This window comes from Saccostrea cucullata, unplaced genomic scaffold (assembly GCF_032062105.1).
Source record: "Saccostrea cucullata isolate Sc308-1 unplaced genomic scaffold, CSIRO_AGI_Scuc_v1 ctg521, whole genome shotgun sequence".
NCBI lineage: Eukaryota > Metazoa > Mollusca > Bivalvia > Ostreida > Ostreidae > Saccostrea > Saccostrea cuccullata.
Window position 1 is genome coordinate 5,979 of NW_026920616.1, and position 23,582 is coordinate 29,560.

General features: G+C 34.0%; 1 protein-coding gene and 1 long non-coding RNA gene across 2 annotated transcripts; one reads left to right on the forward strand and one right to left on the reverse strand.

Annotated features, from left to right (window-relative positions):
• The first annotated feature begins 1,614 nt into the window (after window positions 1-1,614).
• LOC134254239 (uncharacterized) lies at window positions 1,615-3,364 on the forward strand. Its single transcript, XR_009989278.1, has 2 exons — window positions 1,615-1,727; window positions 2,839-3,364. It is a non-coding gene; the product is annotated as an uncharacterized LOC134254239 (long non-coding RNA).
• Window positions 3,365-7,058: 3,694 nt separating this feature from the next.
• On the reverse strand, window positions 7,059-22,709 carry LOC134254294 (caspase-7-like). Its single transcript, XM_062736827.1, has 5 exons — window positions 22,627-22,709; window positions 22,173-22,474; window positions 18,361-18,569; window positions 10,876-10,999; window positions 7,059-8,391 (listed from the first exon to the last, which is right to left on the reverse strand). The coding sequence occupies exons 1-5, from the start codon at window positions 22,656-22,658 to the stop codon at window positions 8,204-8,206; spliced, it is 855 nt and encodes a 284-aa protein (XP_062592811.1). The 5' UTR covers window positions 22,659-22,709; the 3' UTR covers window positions 7,059-8,203.
• Window positions 22,710-23,582: the final 873 nt, after the last annotated feature.

Below are 23,582 nucleotides of genomic sequence, written 5' to 3' on the forward strand. Positions count from 1 at the left end.
TTCAACTTTAAAATAACTCCAACTTGGTCATGATACAGCAAGTTAATGTTGTCAACTGAAAATAAATAAAATATTTGACAATTAAAATATAATCTTTGACTTTGTGATAGTTGGTTTAGTTCGACTTTCCACTCGGTGGGCAGAGTTTTGACGCTGTTTACAGAGCTATATGAAAACCAAGACATGCATGCCATATATGATTGTGTAGATAAATTATCGTAGAAGACAATGGTAATAAAAACTTTGCCAGTGCATTTAATCTGAAAGTGTAAATGAGTGCGTTTCTGAGGAGGGGGGTACTGAGTGTAATTCGGAGTTAGATACCTTGTGTTACTATTATACTATAGGTTAAAAGATTATTTCCGAAACAAGTGCCTGTGTTAGAAAGTGCCGGTATGGTTCACTTTTCAACATGAGCACCCGTTTTGTGCATCGTTTTCAAACCCGTGGCCCCATTCGCCGCTAGATTGAACATTCTGTCATCTACAGAACACCCATCATCTTTAAAAAAAAGAAAATTGACCACTGATCTTACATTTTTAAAAGAAATAATCACATTTTAGAATACGTCTGGGTTTTTCCTTTTTTTTTATCAGAGACATATAACCCTCCTCATATGTCTCTGTCAGTTTTAATTTAACTCCGTAGTAATGATTAAACATTGGGTGAATCGAATATACATTAATGATTAAACGAAAAGAATTTGATGGCATTTTATCAATGATATAATAAAAGTTCCACTATTCATTTGTAGGTGTGATTTTAAGACCAAAGTTAATGAACAGTTTGCGTAGCAAGATGACATATCATTCGGCACACCTCCGGAGATTTACGGAAGCTTATATTTAGAACCGATCAAAAAATATTTTTGAATTTGATAAAACAAATTGTCGAATTTGTTAGAACGAATTTGACGAATTTCATTTGTTATTACAAATTTTAGAATCCTTTTGAAGGAATTTAATTCGTTATTACAATTTTCTGTTATAACAGGTATAAATCGTTATAACGAATTCCAAAAAAAAAAAAAATGTTATAACGAATTAAATTCGTTTTAACAAATTTGACGAATAACGAATATTCAAAAATACTTTTTTGATGGGTCCTAAATGGGCTTCCGTGAAGAGGTATAGATAGTTTTCGATGGACCTAAATTTAGCAAAAGTTTCCTCCCGTTGGTCGCCATATTGGAGGTCGACTCGGTGAGTTTTCCTCTTTGTCTTACCAAGATATATTTGGTGGAAAATCTTTATTAAATTTTTTTTTTTAAATATTAGCAGAAATATTTGGTGGAAAATCTTTATTAAATATTTTTTTTTAAGATAAAGGAGGCTTCCAAAAATTTATATACTTCAGAAAAATAATGATTCCAAAATCAAAATCGCAAATATAAAAATTTAAAATTGGTTGAACAATGAAGCAATGTGAGCATTTGGACCTCCAGTATGGCTGCCAACGGGAGGTAACTTTTGCTAAATTTAGGTCTTTATAAGATTATTTTAACATCTTTCCAGTTTTATATTTTTATGGAATACAATGATGAATAATCGAATGAATTTGCAAATTTGTGGAGAAATATACAATAAGTTTCGGAATATTGAATTGGGGTGGGGATTTTCCTGTCCACAAGTGCCCGTGCACAAAAGTCACTGATCTCGATGCACTTGTTGACATGACGTCATCATTTGACGCATTTTCTGAGCAGTGAAAGGAGGATCGAGGATCAGGTTAATTTTTTTTTAATGTAAAATGCATTTTATTGCAGTTTGAGTAGTATTTTCAGTTGCTAACGTTAGGTACATATATACTATTTATATCAATGTGAAACATTTCTTTAGTGTCATTTATGATTATTTTAACATTTTTGAGAGAAAGTACAGGCCTAAAATAAATTTTAGGTCTACCGTGTTTCAGTGCACAGGACAGGGTTGGTTTGTTTATAATTGAGGTGCCTAATCATCCTCTTTTTGGTGGGCGGGCCAAGCACTTATAATTGAGGTGCCTAATCATACTCTTTTTAGAGGGCGGGGCAAGCACTTATAAATTCCTTATCATGAAAAGTGTTGCCACTTTCCTGAAATCAAAAGCATTAGAATTACTTCGCTTGGATCTACGTTATAGGTCATAATGTTTATATATATCATTTTCAATTTGAGACAATTTAAAGGAGCTTATAAAATCTATTAAAAGTCGCAGCAATCGTTAGAAACTACAACATTAAGATATGTATAAATCACTATTATTTTAATTTGAAAGAGGTTACGTACATGGGAACTGTGATCATCTGCCATGATAGAATGAGAATTCCCTGTTGACTGGTCACACCAACCGTGTGCTCCTTGTAATGATCGCCTATATTCTGGCATACAGGGAAATCCTTGGACAAAACATTTTATAAAACGTAATGGCCTATGTCATGTACAACTTGTACGATAAATCCCAGTTAGCATATGACATAATGAAAGATTGTATTAGTTGACAAGGTCATTGTAATTAACTTTAAAATTTGCACAATGTTGATTTAAAAAAAAAAAATCCCTGATTTGCTTGTTTCATCACTTGTTTGTCTATATGTCGTCATGTTAATCAAAAAGTTTTGTTTATTTACTATCGAATTCTTTTTAGTAAAATATCCTTATAATAATTTTGTGAAAGATATGTTTCAGATTGCTTTTTAATCCGAGATTCCTCTCAGTCTGACTCCTATTTACCCCAGTACCCCTGCTATTTATATTGTGACATGTGAAAAAGCATTTTTTAAACAAAGGCCAGTCAAGCATTTTTTAAAAAATATAATACATTTATCATATTTTAACTTAAATATGCATTTTTTTTCAGAAACAAACACCATGGTTGCGGGGAAATTCTCTCTTGTGTCTGCAGTTCTGTTCGCCATGTTGATTTTACTAATGTGTTCATGCACCGAAGGATATATTGGTAAATGCTATGCCAAGCGGAGTGAATGTACACGTGCCGGGGGGAGAGACTGGAAGGCTTGTTTAAAAATGTGTAAATGTGCAAACTTTCAATCAGGAAAATGCGTATATAGCAGAGCAAAGTGTCCTTCCGCCAAAAAGAGAAACATCTGTATGTGTAGGAGAAGAAGAAATGGACCAAAACCCAGATATTGCCGATAAAAACAAAATCATGAAATGCATTGTCTAGGTTCGTTTACGTTTCATATATTTTTAATGGACGAGACATTCGACACATGAGGAATTCATTCTTTGCAGTATCTGGTGCTGGAAGATGTCGGCACAGTCCTCAATAAATACATTCAGTGCATGATTTGAAGCATTCTTTTTTTCAAGGGCTATAAAAATATGTTTTACGTTATTGGCAATAAATTCTCAATATCTCCATATCTATTTGTTATCTCTTAATTCTCTGTCATAACTCTTCAAAAGTTAGTTGATTTGATTCCTTGCTCATTCTACCTGAATGTTTTCGTCAAGCGATTTAGGTCAGGAGCTTAGGAGACCTAATATGCATGATAGTCTCGTGCGGCTGTCTTTGTGTCTGACGCTAAGGAGTAAGGAGGCCTAATATGCATATAAATCGAATTAATATATTTGATAAATGGAATTTTGTAGATCCATATTTTTGTTAAAATGTTTATATTTCCATTTCTAAATTTTTTCTCTATAATAACCCTTTGAAAGTATACTATAGGAAATAATTGAAATACATGTAATTGAAAGCCTGGTCAGCAGCTAAGGAACCCCCCCCCAATTACGCAAGCAAATCTCTTGCGCATCCGTTTTGTGATGCGCCAAGGAGGAAAATGTGCATATTAGAATTGGCGGCTGAAAGTGTTTGACAGTGTGCGAGGAATTGAAATTGGCACCTACCCCCCCCCCCCCCCCCTCGTGTAATTTAAATCGATTAGGATTACATTCGAATGTTGTCTACAATTTTTTTCACAATGATTTTATAAGGAATCTTGTCAACTTTTTGAGAGTATAAGTAAAAAAAAATTTCTAACGGGCTGCCCGTTATGCAAATTATCTCCCCCCCACTTTCAAAAACGATGCTACGCACCTGTTGTTGATCAATATTTTTGTTAAAATCTATTTATACAATTATCATCCGAATGATATATAGTTTTCTTACAGTGAACTGTTTTAAAATTATGAAAACAGCACAAATGCTGCCGCTATAGTAATTTTTGACACCAACACCGTGTGCGACGTCAGTACAGCTAAAATGTGCTTGACGTCAGTGGACATGCAGATACTGTTAATTCTTTTTATGAATTACAATTAAGCAAATTGAAGTGGTAAAATTTTCTTTTGGATGAAATGTTCTGAGTTATGTTTGAACGCCAATTATAACATAATGACACGCCCATTTCTTGAGAAACGAAACGTAATGTTTATAACACTCCACTCGTCGTGACAACCAACATGGGTTACACCAAAATGGAGACTTCTAAAGATATGAGAAAGCGAGAGAGAGAGTTCCCGCTTTTGTAAAACACGTACTGCAATTACGGTTTTGTCTATAATTATGAATTTATCATGTTTATTGGAGTTACCATAACACACGTATCGGTCGAGCACGTGCTTATTCGGTGTCTATCCAGACCGTCAATTTGATTGGCTACTATATTTATGGAAACCTGTTCCACAGGTATTCGAATGATCAATTTGACCGATGTAAGGATATGGGCGTTGTGTATGACAATCTGTTTAAAGATAGGGCAAGTCAGAAAATTTTACCACTTCAATGCGCTTCATTGTAATTCTCATAAGTTTTTCCAAAAACGAACAAAAAAATTCAAAGGCTACGGGAATGTTATATCCGTTAATGGTGGATAAAATGACCTGTACGAATCGTACAGTAAACAATCGCCATTTCTGTTGACTGGACGAGCCAGATCAGTATCTGGTGTTCTGCTTAATAGGCAAGCCAGATCAGTACCTCGTGTTCTGTTTATATAATGGGTGTGCCAGATCAGTACTGAGTGTTCTGTTCATATAATGGGTGAGCCAGATCAGAATCTGTTGTTCTGTTTAATGGGTAAGCCAGATCAGTACTGAGTGTTCTGTTTAATGGGTGAGCCAGATCAGTACTGGGTGTTCTGTTTAATGGGCGAGCCAGATCAGTACCTGGTGTTCTGTTTAATGGGCGAGCCAGATCAGTATCTGGTGTTCTGTTTAATGGGCAAGCCAGATCAGTACCTGTTGTCCTGTTTAATGGGCAAGCCAGATCAGTACCGAGTGTCCTGTTTAATGGGCAAGCCAGATCAGTATCTGGATGTTCTGTTTAATGGGCGAGCCAGATCAGTACTGGATGTTCTGTTTTATGGGTGAGCCAGATCAGCGCCTGGTGTTCTGTTTAATGGGCATGCCAGATCAGTACTGGGTGTTCTGTTTTATGGGCGAATTAGATCAGTACCTGGTGTCCTGTTTGATGAGCGAGATCAGTATCTGGTGTTCTGTTTAATGGGCGAGTTAGATCAGTTTCTGTTGTTCTTTTTAATTGGATCAGTTCCTGGTGTTGGATATCAGATGCTCAGAAATAAGAGAAATATGACTTATCATCACCAATACTACATTTAATTTAATTATTGTGAATTAAATTTGTACATGTACGTCTAAAAATATGTTTTCAATCACTAAAGAATATAAATCTGCATAAATTGATTTGTAAACATGTGTAATAAAAATATTTTCAAAACAACCTGTTTGCTATAAATTTAAGGTGAAAACCTTGCTGCATAGTAAAAATATACCGTATCTCCCTGGCATAAAGTTGACTCCTTTCATACATATTCATTATTGATCCTGTTGATTTGCAATATAACATCATGACATTTTATTATATTTACATTTGCCAATGTCTTTCTTTATATGACAATACTAAAAAAATGAAATTCAATTTTCGATGACATGCAGTCGGTCACATAATCAGACTTTCTTGCGTATGGAAAGCAAACTGCACGTGCAATTTGGAAAGTTCCGACTGTGACGTCACATAACGTCGTAGCAACGTTACGTTGCATTTCGAAATCTAAGTCTAAATAATGCCTATATTTGTTTGTAAAATGAATGAAAACGTAAAATATAAATATAAGAAATAAAATATCATTTTTTAGAGTTTCATTGGGGTATGACATGAAGTCGGTACGTGATCAAATCTACTATAATTCCAATCTTCATTTTATCTATTGATTTCCTGTGTTTTGATTGGACGAGAACACGTTCCAGAAAATTTTTACACATCGATAAATTCTTTCAATCAGAACTACTTTCTTGATGACACTACTAGGTTATTGTATAAACAATGAAAGCAGTTATTTCTGGGTCTGTTCTGGCTAAATAACGAATACAAGAAACTTTAACTAATTAGGGCTTAAACAAAACTGGCAACATACTAGAATGCCCAACTGATGGACGCCGTGAAAATGTTTATGTCACTGTCCGATCACGAGTGTGAATTTTAAAAATCGCTGTCTCAACGTTCATACGTGGAAAATAAGCTCAGTCTGTATCGTTTTGACAGGGAAAAGAAACGTACCTCAAACTCTTGCCCTATTAGCATCAAATTCATATTTACTTTCTATATTGTTCCTCGATATTTGAATAAACAAGTGCAAATTGAAGGCGTCGTCGGTCTACTATGAGAGTTGTTGTTTATGTCAACATGGCCATGGTCAAAGACGAACTATTCTGAATTAAACTCGTAATTACGATATTTGTTACTTAAACAACATTCGAAGTTGTTATAAGTTTATTTAACGATTGTTTTGACAATTTAAGTTGAATATCGAAATTCATCTCGTATATAATGTATTCCTACGCCGTCCAGAAATAACGGATTGTATGGAGGCCTCAAAGAGAAATAATTTGAATATTTTTAAAAATTCGATATTGGAATTATAAATTTAAACGTTCTTTTTGAAAAATTTATCCTGTGTTGACATTTTAGTACAAACTTAACATAAAGTGCTTCGCACTTTTATTTAGTTTGTATAAGTTGATGGTTTACACATCGATATACGTTTAATCCTATAATAACGCCCTTCGGGCGTTATAGAATTTGATCACGTGACCGACTTCATGTCATACCCCAATGCAACTCTAAAAATGATATCTTATTTCTTAAATCACATTCTTCTTGATGAATTCAAGAATTCATTGAATTCATTGCTCTTGATGAGCAAATTCAATAATTGAATAGGAACGCCTATTATACCTAAAGTTACTACATAGATCACTGTGCCAGTAAATAATTCATGTTGTAACAGAGAACGATGTCTAAATGAAGTCACTTGGAAAATCATTTCTGCTCTTCCCTTTTAGGATGATGTCCAGATGTTAAAAGTCTTCCAAAAAATCTCTTTTACATAACATGTCTCATGTATATCTAATATATAAATATGAGATTCTAAGAAAGTACCTGATTGCATTTCTATCAAAACAAACAAACAAACAAAGCAAAACCAAAAAAAAAATAATAATAATAAAAAGGGAATTAGCAGCCCGTATAAATACAGTAAAACACGCTTATAGCAAACACACTTAAAATGTATTGAGACTTACAGCATAGTAATTTTATTTCCCCCAAAATTTTAAATTATATTGTTAACTTCACAGGTTCAACGAATTACACAAATAGCTAAGCTAAATCAACCATCCCTGGCGCTCGTTATAAGCAAGTTTTACTGAATATGGTACTGATGTACTGTAAATTTCAGTTAAATATATGGCACTAATTGAGCAACTATATATGGCAAAATAATGTAACTAATGTACTAGAGTAGCATAACACACTAGCAATGATAAAGAACTACTGATATATTCTACCCTTACTGATAAAATAATATGTTGATTAAAGCTTCGAAATTTCTTGCAATTTGGTATCAAAAAAAGTTAGGTCTAAAAAAAGTGTCTTACACATTCACCATGGGGGCATTTTCATTTTGTTTCAAATTTCCACTATCCAAATCATTTGAATGATTGCAAAAATTGTCGAGTTTTAAACATTGCCTACCATCAAAACCCAATAAAACAATTATTATATAATATTATAAACAGTACACGTAACTACTTGCAACTAGATAAAAACATTAAATATTGTATTCATAATTTTTGTAGAAAGTTTATTTTTCAAAAACTAAAAAAAAGAAGACAAAATTTAAATCTCATGAAATTACTCCAACAATCTACAAACAATGTATAAGTTCTACTGTTGGTATTTATTTTCCCAGATACACCTCTTTGGTCAGAAGGGAGGTAACACATGGCAATTCCACAGGGCCTGTGCCTTGCCTTTTGAAGTGCATGCGTATAATGTTGTTCATTCTGGTTAGCAGCCTCTGTATCTCCAATGGCTCCTCTTTATCTTTGACGTGGGCGTTCAGGCCTTTGATCCATGCTTTGATGGCTGTACGAAGAATAAGTTTATGGAAATTAAAAATTCAAAAGAAATTATAAATTTTTATTCCAATTTGCAGTGGAGACTAGTGGACTTGTACGAAAAGCGCTCACTTTTACAGTTGACGAACACCTTCCTTAAGGTCATAGGTTTGGTGTTTGAAGCACTAGTTTGTGACGGGCGTTTAGGGTAGAATGATTGTTGGATTCTTCATATCCAACTAGAATGCGCTTTATTTCAGCACGTTATTTTCGTCAAATTAAGGAGGCTGGGGGGTCAACAATTTAACCACAAATTAACCACCAGATTTAACTTATTTTTCTAGATAAGGTATCTTTTGCTGTCAACATTCATTTGGCAAAGAAAAAAAATCTTAAATTTTAGTTTTAAATTTTGATCATTTTTGTATATCTTTATATGGAGCTCTTCTTTTAAAGGAGATCGAAATAGTCTGAAAATGGCTGCCACCCCCCAGCCTCGTTAAATGTTAAGCTAAATACTTTTATCGAAAAAGAGCTTCCGTACGTTTAATGTCTAAGTGTAAAAGTAAGTCGTCGATTGTAAAAGTCAGCGCTCTTCGCTATAGTCCAGTCTGCTACATACATGTACTATAACTAAATAAAAATCTGTCAATTTACAGCAAAAGTATTCTCATTTTTATGTCGCCTGTGGAGCAAAGCGACACTTAAGGATCACTTAACACGGCGTCTCTGTCTGTCTGTCCGTTCCTCCGTCTGTCACACCTTATATCTCAAGAACTGTAAGAGGTATGGATTTGATATTTTGCACATGTATAGGTTGGCACTATGGCTTTTGTGCTTGACCATGCTTTCCAACCTAGTTGTCCTTGACCTCGACCTTTGACCCACTTCTTGAAATAGTTGACAATGCAAATATACAACTTCCCTTTAAATTGACATTTAAGAAGTAAGGCTATGCTATTTAGAATTTGCACTGTTTGTCTAAAAACATTTTGAAATATACTAACGTTCGCAGTAGTCTAAAGTTTTTATCGTAAAAAAAGAAAAAAATCCGGAAAAAAAAATTTCTCATTCTCAACAGTTTTTTTAGTTGAGGGTGGGAATTTTTTTCCGGATTCTTTTATCCTTTATTTATGATTAATACTTCAGACTCCTGTGCTAGCGTTACAGTCCACTTGACCTTTGATCTACTTTGCACAATATACTGCAGAGGGTTAAATTAAAAATATGTCCATTAAATTTAGAGAGGCAGGGATTTTTTGATTAGCATTTATGCATGTTTATGAGCTCATGACTATGTACTTTGACACTGTTAGTAATCCTTTCCAAAAAAGTACATTGTCATGAGCTCATAAACATAATCAAATCCCTGCCTCTCTAAAATCAAAAGACACAATTTAAATTTAACCTTCTGCAGTGTATCTTGCAAGGTCAAATTTCAGGGCCAATTGAACACTAACGCTGGTATTATCTAAAATGTTTTATGACAAACAGTACACATTCTAACAAGACGCCCATGGTCAACTTCGTTCACATGAGCACCGTAGCTATGTAAAAAAAGCAGAAATCAGTTCAGTATTGAAAACTTTAAATCCATAAGTAGTCTCAACCTACTCTTAGAAGGAAGGGGCTATGATTTGAACAGACTTACATATTTAATTTTGACTGTAATGGTTTGGGCCGTGGATACTGGGTAATTCAGTTGGTAGAGCATCTAACTAGTGATGAATGAGTCCTTGTTTTGATTCCTGGTCCAGCCATACAGTTTCTCCTTTCCTGTTAAACTTACTATTAAGGATGACTACATATTTCTTTTAATAACTGTGGCTCCCCCTTTTTAGTTTGAACTTACTGTGGTTCCATCCTAAAACCCCAGCCCCCAACCTGGCTCCCGTCATGTTTTAACAAATCAAAATTTGCACTACCTGAAGCTTTTGCTGTTGCCGAGAAGAAAAAAATAAATTTTCCTATATATTCTTTTGAAAAAATTTGACTTGTATATAAACTATCCGAGGGTGATTTTTCCTGGCCCAGTGGTTCTAAAGAAAAAAGAATAAATGATGCTAAAACATTTTCACTAATTTGTTATTATCCCCGCTGAGTGAAAGTATAGCCCTTCATTTGAAGAAAACTGAATCCCTTTTACTCAAGGATACTCTGTGCCAAATTTGGTTGAAATTGACCCAGTAGTTCTAGAGAAAAAGATGAAAATGTTAAAAGTTTATGACAAAGAAAACCAAGAGACATATTCTGGTCAAAGGTCAAACTATATATGTGCAAAATTTCAAAGCCATATTTCTTACAGTTCTCGAGATAAAGGGTGTGAAAAACAAACAGACGGGCATACAGATAGCTAGACAGACAGGTATAAAGACACCAGGTACAGTAATCCCTTAGTGCCGCTCTTCTACTCAGTTGATGCACACAACACACAAATAAATAGATCTTCAAGCCTTCGACTCAGAAGAACTACGTTGTTGGGGTGTGAATAAGGTGAAATAACTACAAGTACCATAATCTGTCTCACAGTTGTAGATAAGAAAGTCTGCTTCTCTGGGAATTTTCAGTTGTTTAGTAGGTTCTTCTACATGACTGGGTTCTGTGCCCTCTTTACGATCTTCTGGAACTGGCTCCAACTGAAAAGATAAATTGTCGACTGAATGAACGCAGTCAAACTTCGGTATCTTGAACTCTAATGTACGGTATTGCATACAATGAATATTTCAGTTATGTGGAAGTCCCAATTGCAACCTCTTATTCTTTAGGTGTATTACTACTGGACTTTTACGAGGAGTGCTGACTTTTACAATTGACGCTTACTTTTACACTAGGGCTATGTACGGTAGCTCCTTTACGATATAAATATTTAGCTCAACATTTTATTAAAAGGAAATAACGGATTATTTCAATGCATATTTAAATTGTCCTTGAAGAAAACAACAACGACCCTATCCTCAACTCCCGGTCTTCACTTGTTAGTGCCCCTAACACCATAACTATGACCACAAGAAAGGTTTTCTTATGCATTATCAATTCTGTACTTTCGTACATGACACAAGTTTAAATGTTCAAGTAAACGTCAACTGTAGAAGTCAGTGCTTCTCGTAAAAGTCCATTAATATCTTCAACCCTTTGATAATTCACTTTTTTTCCTCATGCCATAATGTTTTGCGATATTGTTTGTATATAAGATAAAAGTCTCATACTTAATAAATGTTTCGTATTATCAAAGGATGTATGATTCCACTTTAAATTTATGTCTCTGACATACATACATGTATGCTTAAAAAGGAAAAAATGTGGGATAATTTTTGAAACATTCTTTTTCATATATTCAAGTACTGTAATCTAATATTTAAAGATATATAATAACATAAAATCAACTTTAACCAATATTAGATACCAAACATTCCTTGATTTAAACTGTTAAAATTAATGAATTATTGAAATTCATGTTACAGTTTAACCCCCTCCCCCCAAAAAAATCTCAATAGCCTTGATTCTTTTCAACAAGGAGTCCTTAAGTACATTTTCCCTTTCTTAAAGGGATATTATTAAACCCATCTGACAGGGCAGTCCCAAGTGGCTGAGAGTACCTTCAAACCCTGCCAGTTGATTTGGTAAATGTGAATGTTTTCAAGAAAATCTTGACAAACACTGGTTCTCCCTGGTACAAGCATGTGACACATATATGCAGTAGTGAGAGTATAGTTGACAAGTTCAAAAATAAAAAAAGAGCAATTGTCTTTCAGTTTTAGGGTGGATGATGATAATGATTGTCTACTGTATTATATCATACCAGTGGCAATACTGTGCCAGTGAAACAGGAGGCACCTGATGAAAAGCTCTATATCTTGATCAGCATCAACATCATCGTCATGTTTCTTAACTAAGGCAATGCAATTACTAGACGTAGCAGGACTTCTGTCAGCAGTACCATGATTGCAAAACAATCATATTGACTGTAAATATGGGGAAAAAAACAAGAAGTCCATGAACCACAATGCTTACCTGAGTAATTTTAGCCCTCCTGATCTTCACCAGATTTCCTCCCTTGCAATACCTATTGGCCCATTGGTTATTGAGAAGACTTTTTAATGACCCCACACTATTTCTGTCTTTTCTTGATTATATCCTCTTTAAAGAAGGACATGACCCTCTATTTTTTTACAATATCAACTTCCCTGTCACCCAAGGATGCTTTGTACCAACTTTGGTTTAAAGGACTATGAAAATGTGAAAAGTTTACAGACACAGATGAATGATGGGAAACATGTGATCAGAAAAGCTCATGAGCTTTTAGCTCAGGTGAACCAACAATGTGTTTACACCCAGTTCATTGAGTGGTACTAAATAAACGGTGCCTGTTTTTTTTTTTTTTTGGAGAGGGGGTAATAGTTGAAACAGAGACGTGTCCTAGTTAAAACTGAAACCCAAGCAAAATCACTGTCAACCGACGCCTGATGATGAAGTTCTCAAATACAACAATGTCAGCCAATTAATGGACAAATTTGATCAGAAAAGCTCACGTAAGCTTTTGGCTCATGTGATTAAAATGAGGCCCATAGGCCATATCTCTAAATGGCTGAGCACATCGGCCAGGAAAAGGCAGAAATTCGTTTAGTTGCTGTTCCTAAGATTTTTATTTTTCTGACATATATGTTCATTCCTACGTAAAACTGTTCATCCATTGCAGCACAACCTTTGCCAATTGCTGTTCTGAGAAGATTTTTCCTATGTTTCCTTATGTAAAACTTTGATTGCCCTTTGAGAACCACTCTAACATTTTTATTTTCCTTCACTGACGGGTTTGGTTAAAATTGGCCAAATGCTTCTGCAGAAGAAAAGATAAAACTAAAATGTTTACAACAATGAGAACAATAACAACAGCTACAGACAATGAATGTACAGATTTCTAGCATTCAGCTCAGGCAAGCTAAAATGGAATCTTTAATTTAAACAATAAAGTTTTTATTTTCCAAAGGAAAAAGGATGGGAGAGCAGGCATGAATGCTGATGACAAATACCCAAAGCATAGTTAGAGAAAAACGGAAGCAATGATATCTTCAAGGTGTTTAAAAGAACGGTTAACTGCACTTGTTGCAACAACTATTGAAATAACAACCACTATTTAAATAATTATTTCAATAGTAGTTGAGAGTTCATTTCAATAACAAACATAGGTTGCAAGCACTATTGAAATATTTCAGAAGTGGTTGAGATCTAGAGTGCATTTCAATAACCAACATAGGTTGCAACCAACAGTGGTTGAGAGTGGATTTAAAAAACAAACATAGGTTGCAACCACTATTGAAATACGACCACTATTTAAATTCTTATTTCAATAGTGGTTGAGTGCATTTCAATACCAAACTTAGGTTGCAACCACTATTGAAATAATGCTCACTTTTGGAGAAGATTGAAGATTTTAATAGTAATTAAACTATAGATTTTAAAAGTGATTGAAATATTGATTTCAATAGTGCTTTAACCAATGATTCCAAAAGATATTAAAATGATTATTTTTATAGTTGCTTACAATGATTTCAATACTAAACCACTTTGCAAACTTTATAGAAGTATCCGGACTTTAACATGTAAAACAATTTAAGGATGAATTTCACATTCTGTTTTCTAACACATTAATCTAATTCATTGAGTTTAAAATATGATAACTTATTTTTTTTTTAAGTTTTCCCCTTTTTCCAGAAATTTCAATTAATACACGGACACTTTATATTATACTGACCTATCTATTATTCAAACATGCATGCAAATGTTAGAAGCAAGTTCTCGCTGAATCTGGCCCAATCGGCGAAAACCAACAGACAGTCAATTAATAATATGCAATTTTGAAATAATTCTGTTATATAAAGTTCATTTTTGTCACTGATTTTGAAAGGAGAGGATCATAAATACATCTAGATAGATGTAGAAATTAGAATATCTAGACAACATTGAAATAAAGGAAGAAGACTGATAATTTTGTGTACAAACTTTCTGATGAAATATGGTTATTTTTAACAAAAAGTGTTTATTCAGGAAAACTAGATTGTCTCTCAAATTGATGGGATTATCTACATCTGCTATTTCAACAGTGATTAAAATGAGATGGTGTTTTGAAACGTATTTTTAACTTATTTTTGAAATAATCATTCATAAGTAGTCGTAATTTCATAGTAAACTCAATAAATGAATTAAAAATGTTGGAGAACATAATGAACAATTAATCTTTATATTTTTTAATAGTAAAGTTATTTCAGTAAGTCTTGCAGTGTGGTTTAAGTATTGGGTAAGTTATCATCAACTTTCAAAATAATTATTTAAATCAGTTTTGAAATCATTATTTCAATCAATTTTGAAATCATTTTTTCAATCACTATTGAAAACTTTACTTCAATTGTGAACATTATTTCAATAGTGGTTGCAACCTTTGCTTTTTAATTGAAATGTACTCTCAACCACTATTTAATATAATTATTTCAATATTGGTCGTATATCCTTAGTGATTGCAACACTTCACTTAACGCTGTGTTTTTGGGTCTTTTTCGGTAACTTCTGTTGCTTTTAAACCTTGACCTAAATTCTCTTATATATATTAACTATGGTGGTCTGTCAATTAGACACCCAATTTAAGGTAATTCCACCCTCCTATGATGTCAAAGGTTTTCGCAAAAACTGTAATTACATGTACATGTAGTTTAAATCCATACTTAATAGAACAATATCTTATGGAAGAATATTTACAATAGGTGTAATGATAAATATTGTTAAATAAAAAAAAAATTAAAAATGCATATTTTCTTTATTAATCAATTATTCAATCTTTAAAAAATGTTGACAAGGGCAATAACTCCTTCTTAGGTCTCTTCATTCAGGCATTTGCTTTATTGTACTTCTAATGTAAAATAGTTTCCCAATCTAATTAAAATTAGACCTTTCATCTCGCTCTTCGTTTTTGATATGTCAAAGCGACATATCAAAAACGAAGAGCGAGATGAAAGGTCTAATTTTAATTAGATTGAATAGTTTCCCTAATATTCACAATTCAAATCTTATAAGAAGGAAGTACTTACGAACATTCAGCATCAGAATTATGCATTTTAACCAGTTTTTATATATTTTTTCATAATACTGTTTACAAAAAATGTGCTATTTTTTATGATGTCATAAAGTTCTGTGTATTTATGTTTCGCATCTGCAATAATAATAGTTTCCTATACATTTTTTGCAATAATTGGAAAATTTTAAGTATATTATATAAAATAAATGCAGTTTTTGTACTTTGAACCATTCAAATTTTGAGGGTAGAAAAACCTTAAATAATATAATGATTTTAGATTGAATGCAATAACTAATTTCATTATTTTGTCCTTACGGTTTTCCAAATACAGATCATTTACATTTACCTGCCCTTGGTTGATCATAATGTATGTATGAGAGCTAACATATCGCAAGAATGGCAATCGCATCATCTCGGGTCTTTCCGTTAGAGGTCGGAAAAACAACCTCGATTGTATTAACATCACCAGATATTAAAAATTTATACATCTTCCTGTTTATTCAAATATAGGATAGACGAAGATAGAAGTTCCTTATATGGTATATTTTAGGTAATATCATTACATTGAATAAACATCTGCGGAATGTGGAGTTTAGCTTTATTCAATGTAATGGTATTGCCTAAAATATACTATACAAGGGAATTCCAACTCCGTTTTTTCCTATATTTGAATAAAGAGGAAATGTTTAATTATGCGCCCTGGTCGACAGATCCGGGGCGTATATTGTTTTTGTCTTGTCTGTCTGTCTGTCTGTCTGTTTGTTTGTTTGTTTAAAAACTTTAGCCTTCGCCATAACTTTTGAACCATGAAAGATAGACTCTGAGACTTAATATTAAGCTCTTTCAAATGATACCAAGGTCAATGACCTTGTGACCTTGACTGTGGTCTATATGCTAAAAATAGCTTTTTTCTGCTAACTTAAACCTTCGCCATAACTTTTGAACCATGAAAGATAGAGACTTCATATTTGGTATGCATACTCCACTAATAAAGTTCTTTCAAATGGCACCAACATCAATGACCTTGTGACCTTGACTGTGACCTTTATGCTAAAAATAGCTTTTTCGAATTTTGTTGCTGCCGGGCGCATAGTGTTTCACAAACACATCTTGTTTTTAAACATCCGGTGATGTTAATACATTCGAGGTTGTTTTTCCGACCTCTGACGGAAAGATCCGAAATGACCCGATTGGTTCGAACACTGTCATAGCTAAACACCAATCGCATCATCTCAGGTCTTTCCGTTAGAGGTCGGAAAAACAACCTCGAATGTATTAACATCATCGGATGTTAAAAATTTATACATCTTCCTGTTTAATTATTCAAATAAAGTTAGACGAAGATAGAGGTTACATCTATGGGATACTTAGGTAATTTCATTACATTGAATAAAGTTGAACTCCATATTCCACAGATGAAAGGTCTCCATGCATTAATTTCAAAGATCTTAAAAAGGGGGAGTTATAATGGCCTCAGGAGACAAAGAAGACAAACCTTGCAATTGGCTTGTTTATTCGCAAACATACTATTGTAAGACCTGAAAAAGGCAGATACTTACGGGGTATAGACAGCTAAGTGTTGTAGACTAACCAAAAGCGTAAGACCTGAATAAGGCAGTCACTCGGTTATACAGACAGGTGGCATACCACAGAAGTGGGGGAAGTGCCAGGAAACAGTACTTGTGGAGTGGCAGGACAAGAAGAAATTTATTTGCGGGAGACACCCGTTGACCATTGTCCAGTCAAGAAGAAACCGTTTATATTTGTTTTATTGTATTATAACTGTGTATAATTCTATTATTATATTTGGTCAACAAAAATTTGATTTAAGAGGTTAACGAACCGAAGTGTAACGCCTGCTGATACAAGCCATATCACCGAACACCAAGCTCGGCCGCGTTGCACGTTACAATATTATAGTTTGCAGCTCACTGTAAAGTTTCATGTTACGTCACGAACTAGTTGACAGCTGCGCTCAAGGTAAATTGTACACGCCTCCTAACCGCAAGCTTTATGACTGGAACTTTCTTCTTATCCATGATTGGTTGCTCGTGCAACAGACTATTTCCGTGTCAGTGTTGATAATCTGAGTTGACCAGTCACGTTAATTGTTTACGCTGGATGCATCTGACGAAAAAGATCGTGACATAAGGTGAAACTTTACAGTTAGCTGCAAACTATAATATATATTTTCTCTTTCTTATTTATCCAGCTCTTTCCTATTTTATTCATATGTCATCTTTTGTTATACATGTATTTAAATAATGTATCTCTGACAATTTGTTTATATAATGTATGTATATGTTATTTGAACCCCGTGTATAGCAATCTTGGTTTGGGTGAATAAAATGAACTTGAACTTGTAGATATTTACTTGTTATTTAAGGAATGGCTTTAATTCTTGGCCATATTATCGAGTATAATCTGGTTTGGGTCAGTTTACGCTTTATAATCCGCGAAGCGGATTATAAAAAAGCGTAAACAGACCCAAACCAGATTATACTCGATAATATGGCCAAGAATTAACGTCATTCCTTATAATTTAATGTTAAAATAATTAAACAACTTTTGATGTAAAATTGTGTTGCTTTTTATCAGTTCAAATTTACCGCGCAATAATACAACCGTAGTAACGGAAGTGATTTGAAGTGAGGGGAGGTAATAACTGATACATAGATCTAGCAGCCATGTTTGTTTACATGAGGTAAGAACGAGTAATTGTTTAAAGTTGAAGGTACATTTATTTAATCTTAAATTTTCCATGGATTCCGAGGACTGGAAATGAGGGGATTGCATGGATATGATGATTAAGCTGGTCGTCAAGGGGGTGTGTCCCCAAACCAAACCAGATTATACAAAATGTTTTACGTTCCTTTTTGGAAATCAACCAATGAGAGGCGAGAATACAAACAAAATTAAATTATTTACAATTACCTGTAATAGGAATATTTTGGGCTTCATAAGAAGCCCTGGGCATTTTTCTCCCTTGAGACACTCCTGGAGTTCAGCCACGGGCAGCATCATACTTGGAGTGGGGGTTTTAGGACACGAATTTCTATCCACACAGGTAATAACGCCATCTTTTCCATAGGATAAGACTACGCAGATGAAACAGTAGTCATCTTCGAAGTTTTTCTTGGCCACTATAAAAATATTGAAATAGGTCTTTAAGTAGCAAATTGATCATAAAAAGAATTTAAAAAATTGAATGAACACAAATATTGTCATCTTATAATAAGTGCAGAGCAACTTGAAGAATTTAAGAAGATGGGAGAACAAGGCAGGCAGGCATCGGGTGACGCCAGGGCTTTCCTGTCACCTCGGGGCAAATATTCTGGTATGTCACCCTCGAAGCCATGTGATATATATTATATGACATTTTTAAAATTAAAAGAAAATTTAAAATCATTCAAAATCGTTGAAATTTTCACAAATAATCCAGAAATGCTTTCTTGACGTTAAGAAATACGCTGTATTGTTTACGTTTGCTTAGCAACCGACGTCATGACATCTCGAACCCGAGCTAAAATGCGTAACGTAAAAACACGTGAACGTGATCGAAAGGATGACATAACTCTTTCCGTCGAGGGCTGACATAACTGTTTCCGGCCGGACATAACTGTTTCCGGTGTGACTCGGCATTTTTCAGGGTTTATAGCGAAACTTATTACATTTGTGACATAATAGGAAAACTTGTTCAAAAATGTTATATCGTCAAATATTATACAGCTATGGGATGGGTACGAGGGAAATAGCAAATTTATGGTTCCCCGAGGAAGGAAATAGTTTCTTACCGAGGCCGGAATTAAAAATATCTTTGTTTCCCCTAACCCGACCCTAAATTCTCAAGTTGGGTCGGTAGGTAGGTAAACAATTTTATTTTCTGAAAGCAGGTTTGAAAATACATTCTAAAATTTAATGGAGAATTACCTTTATAAATAAGAAAAGTACAAATTTTAAAGAAAGCGATTTGTGATCAAAATGCTAAGTATCATACATATGCCGTTTAAAAGCAAAATTCATGTTTAATTAATACACAACTGTAGTTGAACATGTGAAATATCTCACGCCATTACATTTATATGAATTAAATAAAATAGACAAAATTATCAAATACGGAAAGACCAGACATACGAGTATATTTTTCAAACCTTCCATCAGCCTTCAGAGCTTATAGACGACCAATGTACTTTTTTGAGGGCAATGAGATTTGCAGTGGTTCTGGAGCATTTTGCTTTGGAGTTAAGAAGTAAGTGCTTAATTTTAGATCGCAGGTTCAAATTCCAATGAGTAACGTTGAAAACGGTCCTTCAAAGGGGACCATAAAAACTTATGTCCAGTGTCGCAGAAGATGCTGGCTCAAAAAAGATCCCCCACTGCTTAATGGCAAAAAAAAAAGTGCTGAGTACGTCTAAATTTGGAGCAATGGGGAAATGTTTAAATGTCGTCCTAACAAATCTCGTAGGGATTAAAAGCAAAGAAACAACCAATCTTCAAGGGCGTAATTAAAGAAAAATGCATTGGACGTCTCAGGAAGCTGAATCCTAATTTCAAAACTATTTGGAAAGAGTATGTTAGCAATATTTAAGTGAACCAAACCGAATCTACAAATTATAAAAATGCTATTTAATATATACAATGTCATAGTCACGAAGTTTAACCACTAAACAAAGGCAGGAAGAAAGGAAATCTGAATTATATTTCCAGGCATATTTACAACAACTCCCATGGTTCCATAATGGCATATAGTAAAAATAGGATCATAGATGAACTGGTTATAAGATCAAAACTCAAATTTAGTAATATGCAGTGAATTTGAATGATGTATTCACTAGGTGGACCCCTCATCTGCTCATGAGGCAGGCCTTACCATGTATTATGTACCTTAAATTCAAAGACAGATTTGTTTGTTTGTTGTCTAACGTCCCTTTCGAAAATTTATTCACTCACATGGAGACGCAAGATACCTCCGAAACACTCTTAATTACGGGTAGTCATGATAAATTTTATTATCGAATTGTTTCAAGAGTGAAGAATTCCAATATTAGCTAAAAGCATAAGATTGAGACGTCGCCATTGTTTTATGAAGAGCTAATGCCCTGTAATCACATCTGGACGTCATTTTGTTTCCAACAAATGCTTGAAAATCACATTAGAACAATGTCGGCCGTTCTGATAAAAACTGATTTTGATGAAATTGTATTTTATAAATATTGGTTAACAATGAAAAAAATATTCGAATCATCTTATTTTAAAAATATTTTCAGTCGGTGCGATTTAATTGGGTCGGTCGCGTTAGGGGAAACAAAGGTATATTTTATTTTGGCCCGAGGGGAACCATAAATTTGCTATTTCTCGAGTTCACATTCCATAACTGTTTTATTATACCGAAACAATCATAGGCGATTTAATTTTTTTTTAACCAGATATTCCGACATTAAAAAAACACGGTAGAGGCATAATTACAAATGCATGCCGTTTAACAGATTGTATAATAAGTAATGCATTGTCCTAAAACAATTAAATTATTTTTTAAAAGTATTTTCACTGACATTTCGAAGATATAATGTTATCTTTATTTTGCTAGAATTCAAGTATAATTTTGACATCGCATGTCGAAATGTTTTGACGTCATAGTTACATTACTAATAGCATGACGTCACAGACTCGAGATTTCTTGAACGCTCCGCCCACTGAACACTTTGATTGGTCAAAATTACTTTTAAATATTCATGAGGGAGTAGTCCCCTGTCTCATCCTTGCCAAGGCCCTAGTGACGCAGAATATATGAAGCAAAACAGGGACAGGGAACCAGGCTAACGCAGGGAGTAGCTCTGATTTCCCAGGGAGTAGTCCTCGGATGAGTGAAAAATTATCTTTTCGGGGAAATAGACAGTTTTATGGTATTACTTTTATATAGAGTAATTACAGTAGAGGTATAATAAATAATATGCAATATATGAATTGAGTATTTAAATTAACTTCTGATTATTGAAATTTTTGAAATTATGAGAAAAAAAAAACTTTGTAAGAAAAAGAAAATCTCGGGAATTTTTTTTTTCATAAAATTATTAGATGGTATTCGTGGAATTTGAACTCTAGCAATAAAAATCCGACGTATCAATAGCATACTGCTTTGAGACTAACGCATTAACTACTATGCTACACTGTACATCACTCATGAAGAGTTTAGGTATTTAAATCATGTTTGTAATACTGTATGACCCGCGATTTAATGGACTTGAAGTATTTTTCGGAAAGATGCTTAGCCCCCCCCCCCCCCTCCCCAATTTTTTTTTCCAAACATATACTTAGTATTGACATATTGAACATATCTTTGTAGGTTTAGCCCCCCCCCCCCACTTTCCACAGATAGGTCTTAGTATAGGTAAAAAAAAATGCGGAAAGTGGTGTTGTTAGGAAAAAATTTGGGTACTTAAGTTCGAACCCCCCCCTCCCCCACGAAATAGGATTTTCGTGTTTGGAAAATGCACATTTCCTTTTTTTTTTTTTTTTTTTTTTGGCTTGTCTGGTTTTTTTTTACGGCAAATTTTTTTTATTTTTACACTTACCCCCCCCCCACTTTCAAATTGCTTCCGACGCCAATGATAGCATTTGAATAAAAAATATTTTAGTAGCGAAATTTGGTACCCAGTGTAAGAGTTCCATATCTTTATTTTTTTTTACACACAATTTTTTTAAGCATCCAATGGCCTGTGGTCACTAGTAACTGTATTCGTCATTACCTTCTTGCAGTAATTCAATCATTTCCTTCTTTGATTTATTCCTCTCCACAAACTGATCCGTACCACCGTGTATGTCTGTAAACCCCAAAGCTTTAAATATGTCGACTAATTCTTTAATTTTAGCATCCTCTTTTTTTATCCACTCGGAATTCAAATCACCGTCCATTTCTTCTTTCCTGATATGAAATTTCTTGCATTCTAGGCATCTAATATTTGGTACCTCATTGTCACCAAAGTGTTTTCTCTGATAATTCTGGTTTGTGACAATGAGGACTTTTCCAATTTTTTCCTTTTGAGCATACCTTTAAAAAATTAGTACACTTAAATCAATATCTTCAAATACATGCACAATAATTGTCTGTCTTAGATACTGAATGCAACTGCATGAAACTTTAAAATCGACAAACCACAGGTGAAAAAAAAGACTTTCCTGTTAACTGGTGGGATTACAAACCTAGGCCTAGGCCTCTCCTTTTTCTCTGACATTTTCTATAAAATCCGTTTCTTCTCCTTGTCTTTCAGAAGGCTTGGTGTAAAATGCGGAGGATGGAGTCTCCACAAAACTCCAAAATGGAGGGTCAGAGAGTGCAAGGGGTGGAGCCTCTTGTGTCAATTTTTATACATTTGCCCGTTTTATCTTTCAATCAAAGCTGGATACAACTGGGTTGCTTGTAGAGCTCTCCATCAGTGATAAAAAGTGCCTGTCAGAATTAATTACTGAGTCTAGATACTGGTATGTCCCAAAAATTTTATTGCAGATAATTATGTCATGCATAACATATCGCAGATCACTTTGTCTGCAAATTATCAACAATTAAAAAGTATATTTCATAATTGCTGTAAAAGCTACAAAAGCTTCTGTAAATTACAACTGAAAATGAAATTTAGCACAAAAAAAAGATAACATGACTTTCAATTATATCAACAACAAATGAGGGGACAATTTTTTGTCATCTTTCCCTAGAAGTTTAGGTAATCTAGCCCTTAGCAATTTTAACATTTGGCCCTTCAGATATTTGATACCTATACTAATAAAATCTGTCAAGACCTCATGGGTTACTGCGAGATAGCAGTGTGAATCAGACAGTTTCAATTGCACTTAGCATCTGTGATATCGCAAAACAAAATTTAAATCACAAGCACGGGCTGCATGCCCCTCATTTGTTTCTCATATCTGTAGGTCGTTTCGATTCTCATTTTGTTGTCTCTTTATCATGATGCTTGTTTCTCATTCTTTTTAGAGCAAAAAAATAAAATAAAATAAAAACAGTTCACGGCCAGAGTTCTCTAATAAAACAATCAGTTCATTTACTGATTGTTTTTTAATTTTTCTAAAATGGGATAATATTTCTGAGTGAATAATGACATCACGGCACATTTCCAACATCGGACAGTGTCTTCGACAGCAAT